This window comes from Seriola lalandi, unplaced genomic scaffold (genome assembly GCF_002814215.2).
Source record: "Seriola lalandi dorsalis isolate HSWRI2012SDOR001 ecotype SW California unplaced genomic scaffold, Sedor1 jcf7180002054682, whole genome shotgun sequence".
Lineage (NCBI taxonomy): Eukaryota > Metazoa > Chordata > Actinopteri > Carangiformes > Carangidae > Seriola > Seriola lalandi.
The window spans coordinates 2,103,828-2,117,369 of record NW_019525235.1 but is presented as its reverse complement, the minus strand read 5'-3'; the positions used below and the strand labels follow the sequence as shown (position 1 = coordinate 2,117,369).

Sequence of the window (13,542 nt, the reverse complement as noted above, 5' to 3'; positions counted from 1 at the left end):
CCCCACCCCCTCCACAGCATGAGTATCCTTGAATTGACCCTTGCTATCCAAGAAGCCTCTCATAGTAAATGGTCAGCTGCTTTACACTGTAGAGGGGTGGGGGTGAAATCTTTCAAACAGTTGGTAACAGAAGCCAATAGCTTTTTCAGTAAATGAGCACGTCAAAAGAGGCTAACGTGGTAGCTCATGTGGTTTGGTGTGCCGAGTCAGCCCGACACTCACACATTTGTTCCACAAACTCAAAGCACTGTATGGAAAACCAACCACGGAAAGATATGTAGGGGGTTTTTACTGCGCAGGGCCCCTCACCCCACAGTTACTGTGTTGGTTTACCGACCTGTACCTGTGTGAAACAAGAACATGTCACAGCTCATAAAATACATATCTTCACAAGTGCAGTTCATAAGCATCTGTATGGGCGGCAGGGCGGCCTAGTGGTTCTGCTGATATGTCCTTCAGTCAGTCAGTCAGAGGGTGCACTGCCTCCCTGCTGGTGTCTGGGAGAGAGCAGCAGCACCATAGCCAGGTGAATGTGCACTCTTTATCTCTGCAAGCAGGCAGGTGTCAGATAAAAAGAAAGAATTTTCCTACTGGGATCTACGAAGTAGCAGATTTTTTTTTTGGGGCAAAGGATAACTGGGCTTGTAGCTTTTGCAGGCTTAAGAAACTTGACCAAACTGACCATTACAGACTGTCCTCTGCCTATTCTGCCCACATTTTTCCTGTCAGCCTACTGTAAATCATCGGTGGTTACATCCCAAGCTTGCCCACTTCAGTCTCACATTGTCAATGTCAGCTTTGATGTTGAGCAGATCCAGATAACATTCAGGTCAAGTCCAACTTACTGTACAGCACATTTCTTTGCCAGGCAGCACTGATGCTGAAGCTGGGCTGTGTTAGTTGCCTATTTAACCTACTTCAAGGCACAAAATTCGGCAAGCCTAAATATTTAACATGCAGCAACAACGGCCAAACAAGTAGGTCAATGAAATATTCATCTTTTTTTTTTTTTTGGTTAACCTCTTATCTGTCAATGTCAAAAGCACTCAGTCACGTTTTAGCCGAAGAAATAAGACTTGACAGGCTTATAATAAAGCACCAGCTGAAGCAAATCGACTGATGTTAAATCCAAAGAAGAACAAGGAGACGGTGGAGTGGATCACATCACACTAATCATGTGAGAAAAAAAGAAAAGAAAAAAAAAAAAAGGTCGGCTGCAGGCTGTTAATATGAAATGTTTTCAGCGCTTCTGCTGAGCCATAACACCGAGCGGGTCCGCCTGCCTCCCTGTAGTGAGCCCGTTTGGGAGGAACAGCACCTTCAACAACAGCGCCAGGGTTACAGAAACACAGTAAAAAATATCTTAGGGGGGAAAGAAATGAAGGCGAAATCCTACCTGATGTCTGTCGCTCGTTAATGCATACGGGCTGTCTTGGATATAGGCGAGGCGACACACACACACACACACACACACACATACGCACACATACACACCGCAAGCGGGTCAGCTCAGCTCAGCTCAGCTCAGCCCAGCTCAGCCTGCCTTGCCTGCCTCCTCCACGGCATCAAGCCCCTCCTCGTTTATCGTACAGTGGAGAGAGATGGGAGGAGAAGAGAGAGAGAGAAAAAAAAAAACGACCACATATCTATGCGCCGAAAAAAAAGGAAGCGGCGTCACAATCACCCACGGTGCCTGATAATCATAAAGATGTAGCCCTCAGCTGGACGGATTTTAAAGGCTCAGGAATATTATATTGATTCAAATGAACGACCCTGAGAGATAAAATAGACCTGACAATCAAGTAAATGCATCATGCACAAAAAAAAAAAGAAAAAAAGAACACAGGAAAGATTTGAATGACTCAGTTGCCTCTTATTTTGAAAAAATGCTTTGAATTTGTGCAGTGAAGTGCACCTGCCAAAAGCGTGTCTGCACACACAAGCATTAGCAAGGGGCAGTCCTCGCTGCTGTGCTGCGCTCTGTCCCACTCTGACACAAGGTTTTCAGCTGGCATTTTCACACAGGGTCACATTTATGCCTCATGGAGGCTGGTGTTTTAAACACCATGCAGTACATCTCAGACCACTGCTATCTGGAAAGAGCAGGGAGAATTTTTCTTTGGGGGAATGTGGAGGAGTTTCCGCACAGCTGAATGATGAATTCATAAACCATGTTCTCCAGTTGAGTATTTTGAAGAGAGCACTTTGCTGTTTTGCATATCTGAGTCATAATTAGAGTATATTTAATGTATCAATCAGACTAGCAGCTCCCTCAGTGGGTGTACTGTTGTTTTCTAAGAAGATACTGCCCCCTAATGGAGATGCACAAGCATCCAAATGCAAGGACATGCCCGGACACTGGAAATAGAGGACAAAGCACGGGATGTTAAGTGTTGTAATATCTACCCACAACATATTAATGTGCATTATTAATTTTTCATACATGCAAATATTATAAGCGGAGTGATCATGTGTTTCTGCATTGGTGCTCAAAATATTTTTTGCTTGATTCACACTGCACTTCCTCTGAATCGCAGAAAATGCTGAGCTATTTCCTAAAGATTTATTGTTGATGGCAGCAATTTGGAACTTTAAAACCTTTTTATCCTGACAGTTAGTATGCACGTTGTTCTAAATTATGTAAAACTGCATTCCTGATTTTCATTCTTCCAGGTATCACACACAAACACACAGAGGACACACAAACTGACCCACAGTAGGCATGTAATGCATGATATTTTCAAAAGACAGAGTTAATATTTGCTTTTTGCTTTTTTTTAAAAATATGCAATCTTTAAAATTTACCTCGAATTCTTCGAATTCTTCTACTTTGGTTTGCAAGGAACAAGAAGTATGAGAGCTACGCTTGAATAACTGATGTGATCTTAACGTTTTGGAAAACATTTCTGAGAAGTACCCCATTTAGGACACTTTCCTGGTATATTGTTAGCACTGACATCATTCTGTCCTTTAGTGCCTGGTAACACGTGGTTACCACGTTACTCCACTTGAACCTTGTCCTGTGCAGAGTGGAGCTTTTTTTTCCCCCTTACCACTTTTCAATCTAGAAAGCCAAGAGACAAACTGTCAAAAGGACTGTCCTTGTTGCAGTAGCCTATGAAACATGCCAAAACATGTAGAACCTGACACAGGATTGTTTTCACTGTTTGAGTGTGTGTTTTAAAGGAAAAAAAGAAAAAAGGTTTGTGGGAATGACTGCAATAACTGTCAAGTTATAGCTCTCTAATGCAGGCTTACCAAAATTACACCTCTCTGTCAAACATGAATCATTCATACTACAGCTGATTCGTGTCCCACCACAAGGGGGAAGCACTGGCATTACAACGTTTCTGTAGAGGTTGCAGGACTAAAGAGCAGCGGTTTGTGTGGGTGTAAATAAATCACCGTTCTCCGTGTCCCTTTTAACACTGATGTTGACTTTTCAGAAATCATATCTCATATAAAGAGACATTATGTTCTGCCCTGCCAACACTGCTGCTGTTCGTTAGTAGGGTATATATATATATATATATATATATATATATATATATATGTATATATATGTATATATATGTATATACAAACTATATATACTGTATATATATATATATATATATATATAGTATATCTAGAATTGTGTGATGATGAAGCAATAAAAATGTCTTAATATTTCTTTCAAAGTGAGTGTGAGTAGTGGATTGAGCAGATATAGGTTATACTAACACCAGATGGTTCAACCAGTAGCAATTGCTACATTTATTTCAATACCACAAGGACCTCAGCGGCAAGCTATTAACCATTGCTCTCACTGAAACACCTGATTGACCTGTAGCTCTCCTAAACTCAGTGAAGCTTGGCCAGCTTTATCCCTTGAACCATTGCCACTTAAAGTTAATGGCACTTCCAATGTTCTGAAAATAGCGCAGAATTATTATCTTATCAGATCACTTCGTTTATCTTAATGGAACAAGGTCATACATCTAATTTCAATAAATGGAAAAGCAAACGTGAGTTAACAGCCTACCACTTGTTTAAAAACAGTTGTTCACTTTCAATGTAGTGAACTTATCTTGCCAAAACGGTACAACGGCTACTACAGGACCACGGAGCTCTGTTGTGGTTTGGATATTTCCATGGGAACCAGTGGCCAAGGAGAGAGGGAGGATCCTGTTCAAGCAGCATAGGGGGAGGCGTGTGTTAGATTCACTGGTTTCCTGCTTCATTTAAACTGCCTGCATCTCTCAAACAGCCACAGATGTGCTGCTCTTGACAAGAGAGAACCTCCATCTGCAGTCAAGAGAGCCTCAGGGATTTGTCACAACACCCTGAACTTTTAGCCGGAGCAATCAGTCCATCCTGTTCAGGAACACTTAGTGGATTATCCATATCTTCAGAACATAAGGTAAGAAAGTATTCCTGCAAAGTTAATGATTTTAGTTGTTAGGGCACAGTTTTCTTTTTATAGTCTGTATGTGTGAGTGTTTGATTTCAGGACACTTAACAAGAATATTCTTTTGATTTTACAGAGTTTCCCCCTCATTGCTACCAGAGGACCCATGTGGGTGGTGGAGAAGATTCGTGTGTCAGTGGAGAGATCTAACCTGCCTATCCCATCAGCCGAACTCAGCTTTAAAATTGGTGATATCATGTTTGGAGAAAGAGTTGACAAACCCAAAAGGATTTCTCTCTGTCCTAACGTCATCACCCCTGACAACATCCCAGAGTTCTGCATCCCCCCAACAATCCCATCCCTGCATGAGATGAAGAACACGGAGCAGGGCCGAGCCGCTCGCCTTCCGAAGGTGTCTGCCTGTGAGAGGGCTAGCCCTGACATAGAGGTGACACCTCATGAGCATCTCAACACACACATCATCCAGGTGGAGAGTGTGGATGAGAGCCCCTACGATGGCTGCAGTGATGAGGAGACCACCAATGCGGATCCCCAGAGTCAGGCTGCCTTGTCCCTTCCACACCTGGCCAAAACCCAGACCTGCTACGGGTTTTGCACCTTACTGGAGAGCCCCCACACCAGAAGGAAGGAGTCGCTCTTCCACTCTGATCCTGGCTCCTCTCCACTGCTGCTGCCCAGGAGCCGTTCCAGCGTGTGCTCCAAAGCCTCCCCCTCCACCTCCCCTTCCTCCTCCCCTTCCTCTTTCAGTCTTAACACCCTGACGTCAAGGCTTTCACCGAGATGCTACACACTGAACTGGCACACCACTCTGGACAGCGATACGACTTCCTCTACTGAATCCTCTCCTTTCAGCTCGCCACTGCTGACCAGGTGCCCTGCCAAGTCTTCCCTCTTCAAAGCACTGAGTCATGAACTGCTGTTGTCACGGAACATGAGGAAGGCGATGGTGTCCAGGAACAATTCCCTGTCCACAGATGAAGGCAGCTCCACAGACAACAGCCCCAATGTCATGAGGAGGGCATCAGAGGGGTTAGCTGAAGGCCTGCCCAGCAACTGCAGCCTGGCGCCGCCCACCATTTTCCCCATGGACTTGACTCTGCACCGAGAGAGGGTAATGAAGGAAAGAATAGTACCCATAGGGAAAGATGGCAGCCTGAGACTCTCAGCAGAGTACTGTCTGGATAACCAAAGACTACGGGTTCGACTGATCAGTGCTGAGGGCCTATATCCTCTCTCTGTAGATCCCAAGATTATCAACTGCAGCATCAGCCTCTCTCTGGTTCCTGGAAAAGTCCAGAAGCAACGCAGTACAGTCATCAGAAAGAGCCGTAATCCCATCTTCAATGAGGATTTCTTCTTTGATGGTATCTCAGAGGAAGACCTCAGCCAGCGGTCCCTTCGCTTTAAAGTAGTGAACAAAATGTCCACCCTGAAAAGAGACTATCTCCTCGGAGATTGTGATTTGCCTCTTTCTAGCATTGTGCCATTATAAACCTAAGTACTTCCTCATCAGCTTATTTATGAATTCAATTATTTATTTCCATTTTTGTATTGTAAAACAAGATTTTATAATGATTAAATTATGGAAAACACTAAGATTGTTTGTCTTTAATACATTTCATTTCAAAATAAGACAAAATAAGGCCTTATACAATTGGTTCAAACGGTTTTTATAAATACATGTTTTTTGGAATTAAATTCTCAGGATAATAATAATATCAGAAAAACAAATGCACCACAAATAAAAAATGTATCCTTACCTGTTAAAATAATGATTTACAGCCTTTTCATTCATTGATGTGTTAATGTGGCTGCAGCATCAGGTGCCGTGAGACAACCACCATCTCATATTTCTCCTAAGCCTGTTGTTTTCGTCCTGACCTTTCCGATGATTAAAAATATCACTAGAAACCAGAAACCTTAGAGGGGAGTTTTCACTGTTGAGTATGCATAATTTCAATCAGTGCACAATAAAAGCTCTATCTGTTTTTTCTCCCCACTATGATACAGAACAGATACAGAAATACACTGATACACTATGAAACAGACTCTTACAGTCAGGAATATTAACTGAAGCTGTATGAGCAAGTTTTCCTCTGGTTTTTCATTCAATTATGAAAATAATATTTCTCAGCAAGGCCAATAGTCTTACTAGTTACAATTACTTTGCTTATGACACAGGTCTTTTAATAAAGATTTTTTTTTCTTTTTGATGGTCATGAAGAAATACTCTTTAAAAGGGTACTTTTTGCTCTTACATAACATTTTATCTTAACGACAATACAACCCACCCCACAATATCAATTGGGCTGAGAATTTGATTATAGTTTATATATAATCTATATAATATAGTTTTTATAAATACAAAAATGAACTGCACTGCTCATAATATGAAGTAGAACAGGCCTATTTTCAGACAACTACAGAGCCAAACACGATTTATTTTGAAGACAAAAGACAGTATCTCGCAATATAGATACATGTTTACACAACTGAACAGACTCTAGGCAAGTATATCCTGCTGCTTTCTGCAATAAAGATCAGGCTTAAAAGCACCGACTGCCACTATAGCTCCTAGTTAAAGATTAATAGGTTTCTCAGGGCTCAGAAAAGCTCTGAAAGGGGACAACTGCTGGTTATACAGTATATGCCAAAACAACATACAGTAATGTGAGGAGATGGGAAGGATTCACAAATACATATAAATAGCTATCGCTGCCAACAATATAATATAACCTGCTGGGAGATTGGTTTTAAAGCTCTACGGCAGTAATGACGCATGTTTTATAATGCAAATATTTTACTAGATTTTACAGTTTGCATTGTGCCACTGAGAAAAGCCTCTGGACAAATATAGCTCATGATCCACTTTCAGTTTGAACTACAGATTCAGCACGGCCACAAAGAACCTGCAATCCCTTCTCAATTGTTTTGATGGAAATAAGGGTTTTGTGTTTCTACAATACACGGCTTAATACACAGGCTTTTGCGTTACAGTAATACATGGCAACATCTCATTTCTGACAAAGAAACCTATAAAAATCCCACACAGACAACCTACATTTTTCAACAATACCTCTCTGCACACAGGATGTGTTTCCAGATCCTGCAAGGAGGCTGATACTGTTGGACACTTTTGTATAGAGTGTTGACTCAGCTGTGAAATGCCCTGTAATAAATGAGAATTACCTGTGATTCCCCTTTGCTGGTCAACCACTGATAGGATTCAGAGGGATTTCCACTAATCTATCTTCATTCAAGAGAGCAGAAGCGTTGGTTTTATGGAGCACAATGGTTACAGCTGCATTAGGACCTTGATTCATGCCGGTGCCGCCCATACCAAAATGTACCTACCAATGGACACTGAATAAATGCGTCAAATAATGACAACTATTCATATTCAATCCCCGGAAAACTGCTACTTCCTAAAACACAGCACACCTTTAGCGTTGACCTCATACTGCACTGGGTGCAAGAGAAAAGTCTGACTAATAAAGTCATCATAAATACACAGGCAGGACAATTTTAACTATAACGCACTAAATTACTTTAGTACATTTTCATATTTGCCTTTTGAAAATAAGATTCGAAAGATAAAGAAATATACAGCAACAGCAGGAAATACAAAGATGCGGGCTGTTTTGCAGTGATTTGTACTTCCAGCTGTAATTTCATAGCAGTAATTTTCATATTATCTGTAGGAAACATCTGTCTCCCTAAAAGCTGTGCATCATGAATGTAAACGCACCAAAGGGGAAGTGCACTGGCTTAATCTCAAGTGTCTGAAAACAGTTGCCTGGTTACCTTCATTCACCAGGATGCCTTTGCCCGGCTAATGCACATTTACAGTATCAAAGTAATGAGCTGGAAATGACAACAACTACAATATTATAAATCCCCACTCTCCCATATTCAGCTCTTTCTATTTGCATCAAACCCTTTTCACTGTTTCTTCAAATGGAAAGAAAATGTTTTCTTACCAAGTAATGCAAACTATCCACTTCCCTTACCATATCTCACTTGTCTTTTTTTAAAACCTCCCTACGTAAATGAGTCTGTTCCACCCAGGTCGATTATCTTGTTCTCTGTTTTACCAGGCTCTTCTATTGTGCCAAAAAATATAACATACACCTTAAATGTCACAGTAAACATGTTTGACCAATGTAGTCACCAGTACACTCTTTAGTCCACATTCTTGTTCTCAGGGTAAGAACTGCTTTATGGATCTCCATTGTAATTTGTTATCCACCTCCCACTACCATCCATTATCTGTCCTGCAAGAATAGTCTCCCGGTGTCACTGCCATGATGTTGTCTGTACAAAGCATTCTGATGTCTAATACCCATACACCAGTAAGGAAAGGGGTTGAGTTTATTGACTGCATATACGCAGATGACCATTAAAGCAGACTGTTAATGACAATTTTTGACTGTCTTCTAATAGGTGAGCATACTGATCACATATATGTTATAAATACTTTATTTGATACAAGAAAAAAAAAATCATTCCAAACACCAAATTTGATCTTAAGTTGCAATATTAAACAACTGTCATCAAATTACCTGATAGAAAGGGGTCAAAATCTTCCATGATGTTAGTGGCTGTGGGCGATTGTTGTTTCAGGGCCATGACATCACCGTTTATGACCCACTCTTCAAACCGGTGAACACTGCCTTCAGTGTTCAGCTTTACAACAGATTAGTGGAAGTAATGAGCAAGCTATATGATGTATTCGAGCTGCGTCATTAGTTTGTGTGAGGACACATCACGACACAAGATGAAACCAGATCTGACTGAAACAGACACACATGCGCACACACACGCACACACACCCTGTCTGCCTGATGATGCTCCAAACTTACAGGAGTCCACAGTATTTAAGTGAGGTAAGAGATTGTACATTTCAAGTGAACATTAATTTAATTTGTTTAAAAAAATGCTTGAATGACATAATACTTGTGTGTTGAAATGATTGGCATAACTGACATAACTCAGAATATTTGATTTGACTGAATGTGTCCCTCTTTATTGACATTTCCAGTGTCACACTAACAATTCAGGTCATTCATTCTGCCTCTGACTTGTCAGTTACAGCATCAATTTAACAATGTCAAAAAATCAACTTCCTGCGACGGCCTCACATATTGTTATCTGTATAGACATTCACAGTTTACGATAAGGCCAAGAACAAACCATACTGTATCTGCACGTAGCAGACTCATCACTGGGACTGTGCACCTGCCCTGTGTTACACCACCTACTCAATCACCTCAGGCACAGCATGGAGCTGAGTCCAACCGTGACCTGTTTGGTACATAACAACCAAACGTACTGGAGGTTGGACTTCCTCACATCTGATCAGACTTATATAAACAGAACCACGGTGTTTGAACTCGTTTGACCCTGCTCTGTTTCATAGGTGCTGAGACTCCACATGAAGCCCTCTGAACACCACGCTTGTCTGGCTTGGGAAAGCAATTACTCACAAGCATGGATGCTTAGTAATTGGGTATCTTGACAGTATGTCAGTAAGAAGAAAAGCCAAAAATAACTCATCATGAGGCCCTGTGTAACACACCGGTTGTGTGTTCATTTCTCAGTTGCCCCATGTGATATGTCTGATCACACTCGGGAACAGGCACATGCTGATGGGATGGTAAATTGCATTAGGACAATCAGGACAGAGCTTGCACAATATTGGCTGAATAGCCATTACACAGTTAGGCAAACAGTCTGCCACGTACTGGTCATGTGATAGGCGAGGAGGGGTGACACAAGAATAGCTGGATTTGTTTGTTTAAAGCTAATTATAGATGTTAAAGAATTATTAGATACACAATATAGAGACTACTAGAGCTTTTACTATTTATTTTAAAGAAAAACTGCCATAATAACACAATGAAAAGTATAATTAAACTCAAGGCAAAAATAAACTGTGCATGATTAGGTACATGGAAAGATGACACTGTCTTCCTGCCTGTCTTTCTGTGTTTTTCCTCTTCCAATAGCGCCTTCCACTCCCATGGCAACGAGGCCCAGCTCCAGGGGAAACCATGGAGATCCTGCCTTTCATGTGTGAGATGCTTTTATTTCGACACATAGGTTGATAGAGGCTGTCCCTGTCTGTTTGATTCAGATGCATCTCAGCTTCAGTCATGCTGCTGCTGCTTGCATCCAAAGCCAGCTGTCAATACATCCTTCCAGTGCATCTAAAATGAAGTGGGAGGCAGTGGATTATGTGTTGGGAATACTCCTTGCTGTTCTGCGATAAACATACATATATACACATATATATACACATATACATAATTATTTGTGTAGGTAGATGGCCAGATTTAAATAGACATAAGAAAGAGTTTTATACTAATTTGCAACACATTTTATAGATGCAAAGAGCCCCAGTTAAGAATTCTCCTACCAAGAATAATCCACCAATCACAACATCAAATGTCTCATCATTTAAATCATTCAGCCTCAGCCTCATTATTTACATCATTTAACTCGTGATTATCTAGGGATTAAATTAACCTCTTCTGACACTTTTACTTATATTTAATATTTTTTAAAGAAGGTTAATTGATATGTCATTTTGCAATGTACTACATTTGCATTGTATGGTTGTGGTCATTAGCCAGTATATTTTATCTGCCCAGTCAATATACAGTCTGGTGCTTGATCAGGTTCTCTGAGCGGGAGAGGCAATGAGACACATCTAGGTCTGTCTGTGTCATTTCTACTGTCCTACTTCCTATGATCCACTTACACAACCAACATCCAAACCACAGAGGAACTTCACAGTCCCAATTCCCTCGACTTTGTTTGTCCTTGACTTTGAGATGTTATAAAAGTTGTGGGCTGTAGAGCCGATTGTTTATTTGGGGAGAGTCAATTTATGGTCTCATCCCATATCATTTTTCAACTTAATTATCATATTTGAGGGGAGAAATCCAATGTCATGGTAGCGTCATAAACACCAAATTTATTGAATTGCCATTTTCATTATAATAACCAGGGAGACAGATAAATTATAATAATTTAGATGAAGCACAGGCTCTTGGGCTTTCATTTTGAACAAACCAACAAATCAAGTAAAGTTTAATCATGATTTCAAAGCACTGTAGTGTCAAAAAAAAAACTACTCCATAAAAACGAGAAACCCTCTCTCTCACTCACAGATATGAAATGTAATAAGGACCTGTTCAGCTCATCTTCAATCAGCACTACAGGTAACACGAAACCTCGGTCACAGGTATGGTGATTTATTAAAGCTTAAATATGTTTACTTAACTAACGGCAAAGGAGGACAAACATGCCTTTTACTTTACTGCACTTTTAATGACATTACCTCAACTAGTAGGCTGTATCACATTTTCACATCTTCAATATTGTGTAATTTGAAGCACACACATATTGAAAATCAATTTCCCCTGGTACACGAACATACTGTATCATCATATGATTCACAGAGGGGTTGTAAATATAACAGTGCACCAGGGACGATAGATAACGAATGGTTCACAGCCTGTAGTCATGTTTAACTGAGGGTAAACATGGAAGCTAGGTGATGAGTCTCTGTTTACCAGTTTGGTTTACTGGGCAACTGACTGATACAGACCAGGGTAAACTGCAGTGTCATTTTGTACTAGTGTTTCACAACCCGTGGCACCGAGGGAAGAGTTTTGCCTTAGGAGAGACCGCTGAGTTTAACCATGAAACATTCACACTTCAAGCTCCGAGACTGCACTTTCAAGTTGGCATAAGCCTCATTCTCCATGGTAGTCAAAGACAGAGACCACAGCTGCAATAAGTCAGATGTGGGAAGAATTGGCTGCTTCTGAAGCACTGATTCTGCCTTAATAAATTTCTCATCACTTGGTTGTAAGCAAGGAGTTACCGCAGTTGTTGATGTTAAGAGTGCACAGACTCAGGTGTCTTGGGCTGGGTTATAAAAATGAAATCCTTTGGGTGCAGCTTTGCTATCAAAATCCAAGTTCTGTTTCAATTACATATCTCCAGACATGTATTCTAGTCAAAGTGCCAGAATTATGCCTTGTCCCAAGGGACTAATAGAATGATAGCACCTTTAAATCCTCTGTACTGTGTCATAAAACTAAAGTCATGCTTTCTTTTTCAAGATAGGTTTGCCATTTTGAAATGTTTGCTCCTGCCTCTATATTAATTTGAATAGTACTGTGCTTCAATATGTTATTAGCTGTACATTTTGTCTGTTGCTAAAACTACCTTAGATCTCTTTGGCAAACTGGTGACAGCATAACATTGTTGACAGACTATGAATTGAGTTTAGCTTTTCACACAGAGGAGAACAATTGCTATATCAAAAATAATCTTAGGGATCGACAAGCGCTGTTAAAACTGTGCAGCCTCCATCATTCTGTGATCTAATCTTCAAAGTCCGGGATGCACACACTGTGCAGTTTTTCTAACTAAACAAGGCCCTTTCTTATGTACTCAGTGCCTTGTGAAAGATGGAGGAGAGGTGGAAATGTGGGTAGCCCAAACTAATGAGAGTGAGAGGTGGCAGCCATGAAAGAATGACATTTTTTCAGCTTTGTTCAGTTACAAAAAACTGATTCCCAACTATTATCAAACCTGCAAACGTATTCTATTTATACACATATTGTATTTTTATGGGTTTTAAGAGGTATTTTATTAACAGTGAAATTCTAATCAACTACAGACATCAGCCCAGCTGCAATATGTCTTGCAAGTATAATGCAAAACTGAGATATAAAAACATGAATATAGGAGTGAAAGGTCAGGAAAGACTTACTGGATTTGTTGCATCGTACATGAAACGCACCGTCGCAGTAAGGCGGTCTGTTCACGCTTTGGTGCGTGACTTCCCTTTTACTTTGCAAGTTGCTGCCATCCTTTAGTTTTTGTTAACTCCTAGATTGTGTGCTAGCTCTACCGTAATGTCACGACTACTGCAAAAACACAGCTGCTGTTTTCAATAACAAACCTAGCTACTTACAAACATACAGAAGTGCGTTTTTAAAGGAATAAAATGCGGCTCTTCTCGGAGAACTTTCTCAGCTGAGATGCTGGATATCACCGCTTCACCTGACCAAGGTAACGTGAATAACTTAAGTCAATGTCATAGCTGTGTT

The 13,542-nt window shown here is 40.7% G+C and overlaps 2 protein-coding genes across 4 annotated transcripts in view; one reads left to right on the top strand and one right to left on the bottom strand.

Moving 5' to 3' along the window:
• tln2b (talin 2b) overlaps positions 1-2,950 on the bottom strand; it is an 80,481-nt gene extending 77,531 nt beyond the window's left edge. For 2 of the 3 annotated variants that reach the window (XM_087178311.1, XM_087178313.1), the window contains exon 1: positions 1,397-1,546. The gene's annotated coding sequence lies outside the window, so the exon portion shown is untranslated. Of the gene's footprint in view, positions 1-1,396; positions 1,547-2,805 lie in introns of those variants that run through there. The other variant, XM_087178312.1, reaches the window with a different exon arrangement.
• A 1,296-nt stretch (positions 2,951-4,246) lies between these two features.
• On the top strand, positions 4,247-5,981 carry c2cd4a (C2 calcium dependent domain containing 4A). Its single transcript, XM_023422633.2, has 2 exons — positions 4,247-4,402; positions 4,527-5,981. Exon 2 carries the CDS (start codon positions 4,557-4,559, stop codon positions 5,901-5,903), a length of 1,347 nt encoding a protein of 448 aa, XP_023278401.1. The 5' UTR covers positions 4,247-4,402; positions 4,527-4,556; the 3' UTR covers positions 5,904-5,981.
• The last annotated feature ends 7,561 nt before the right edge of the window (positions 5,982-13,542 follow it).

Coding starts and splice junctions, on each gene's coding strand:
- c2cd4a (XM_023422633.2), top strand. CDS start 4,557: ATGTGGGTGGTGGAGAAGATTCGTGTGTCAGTGGAGAGATCTAACCTG.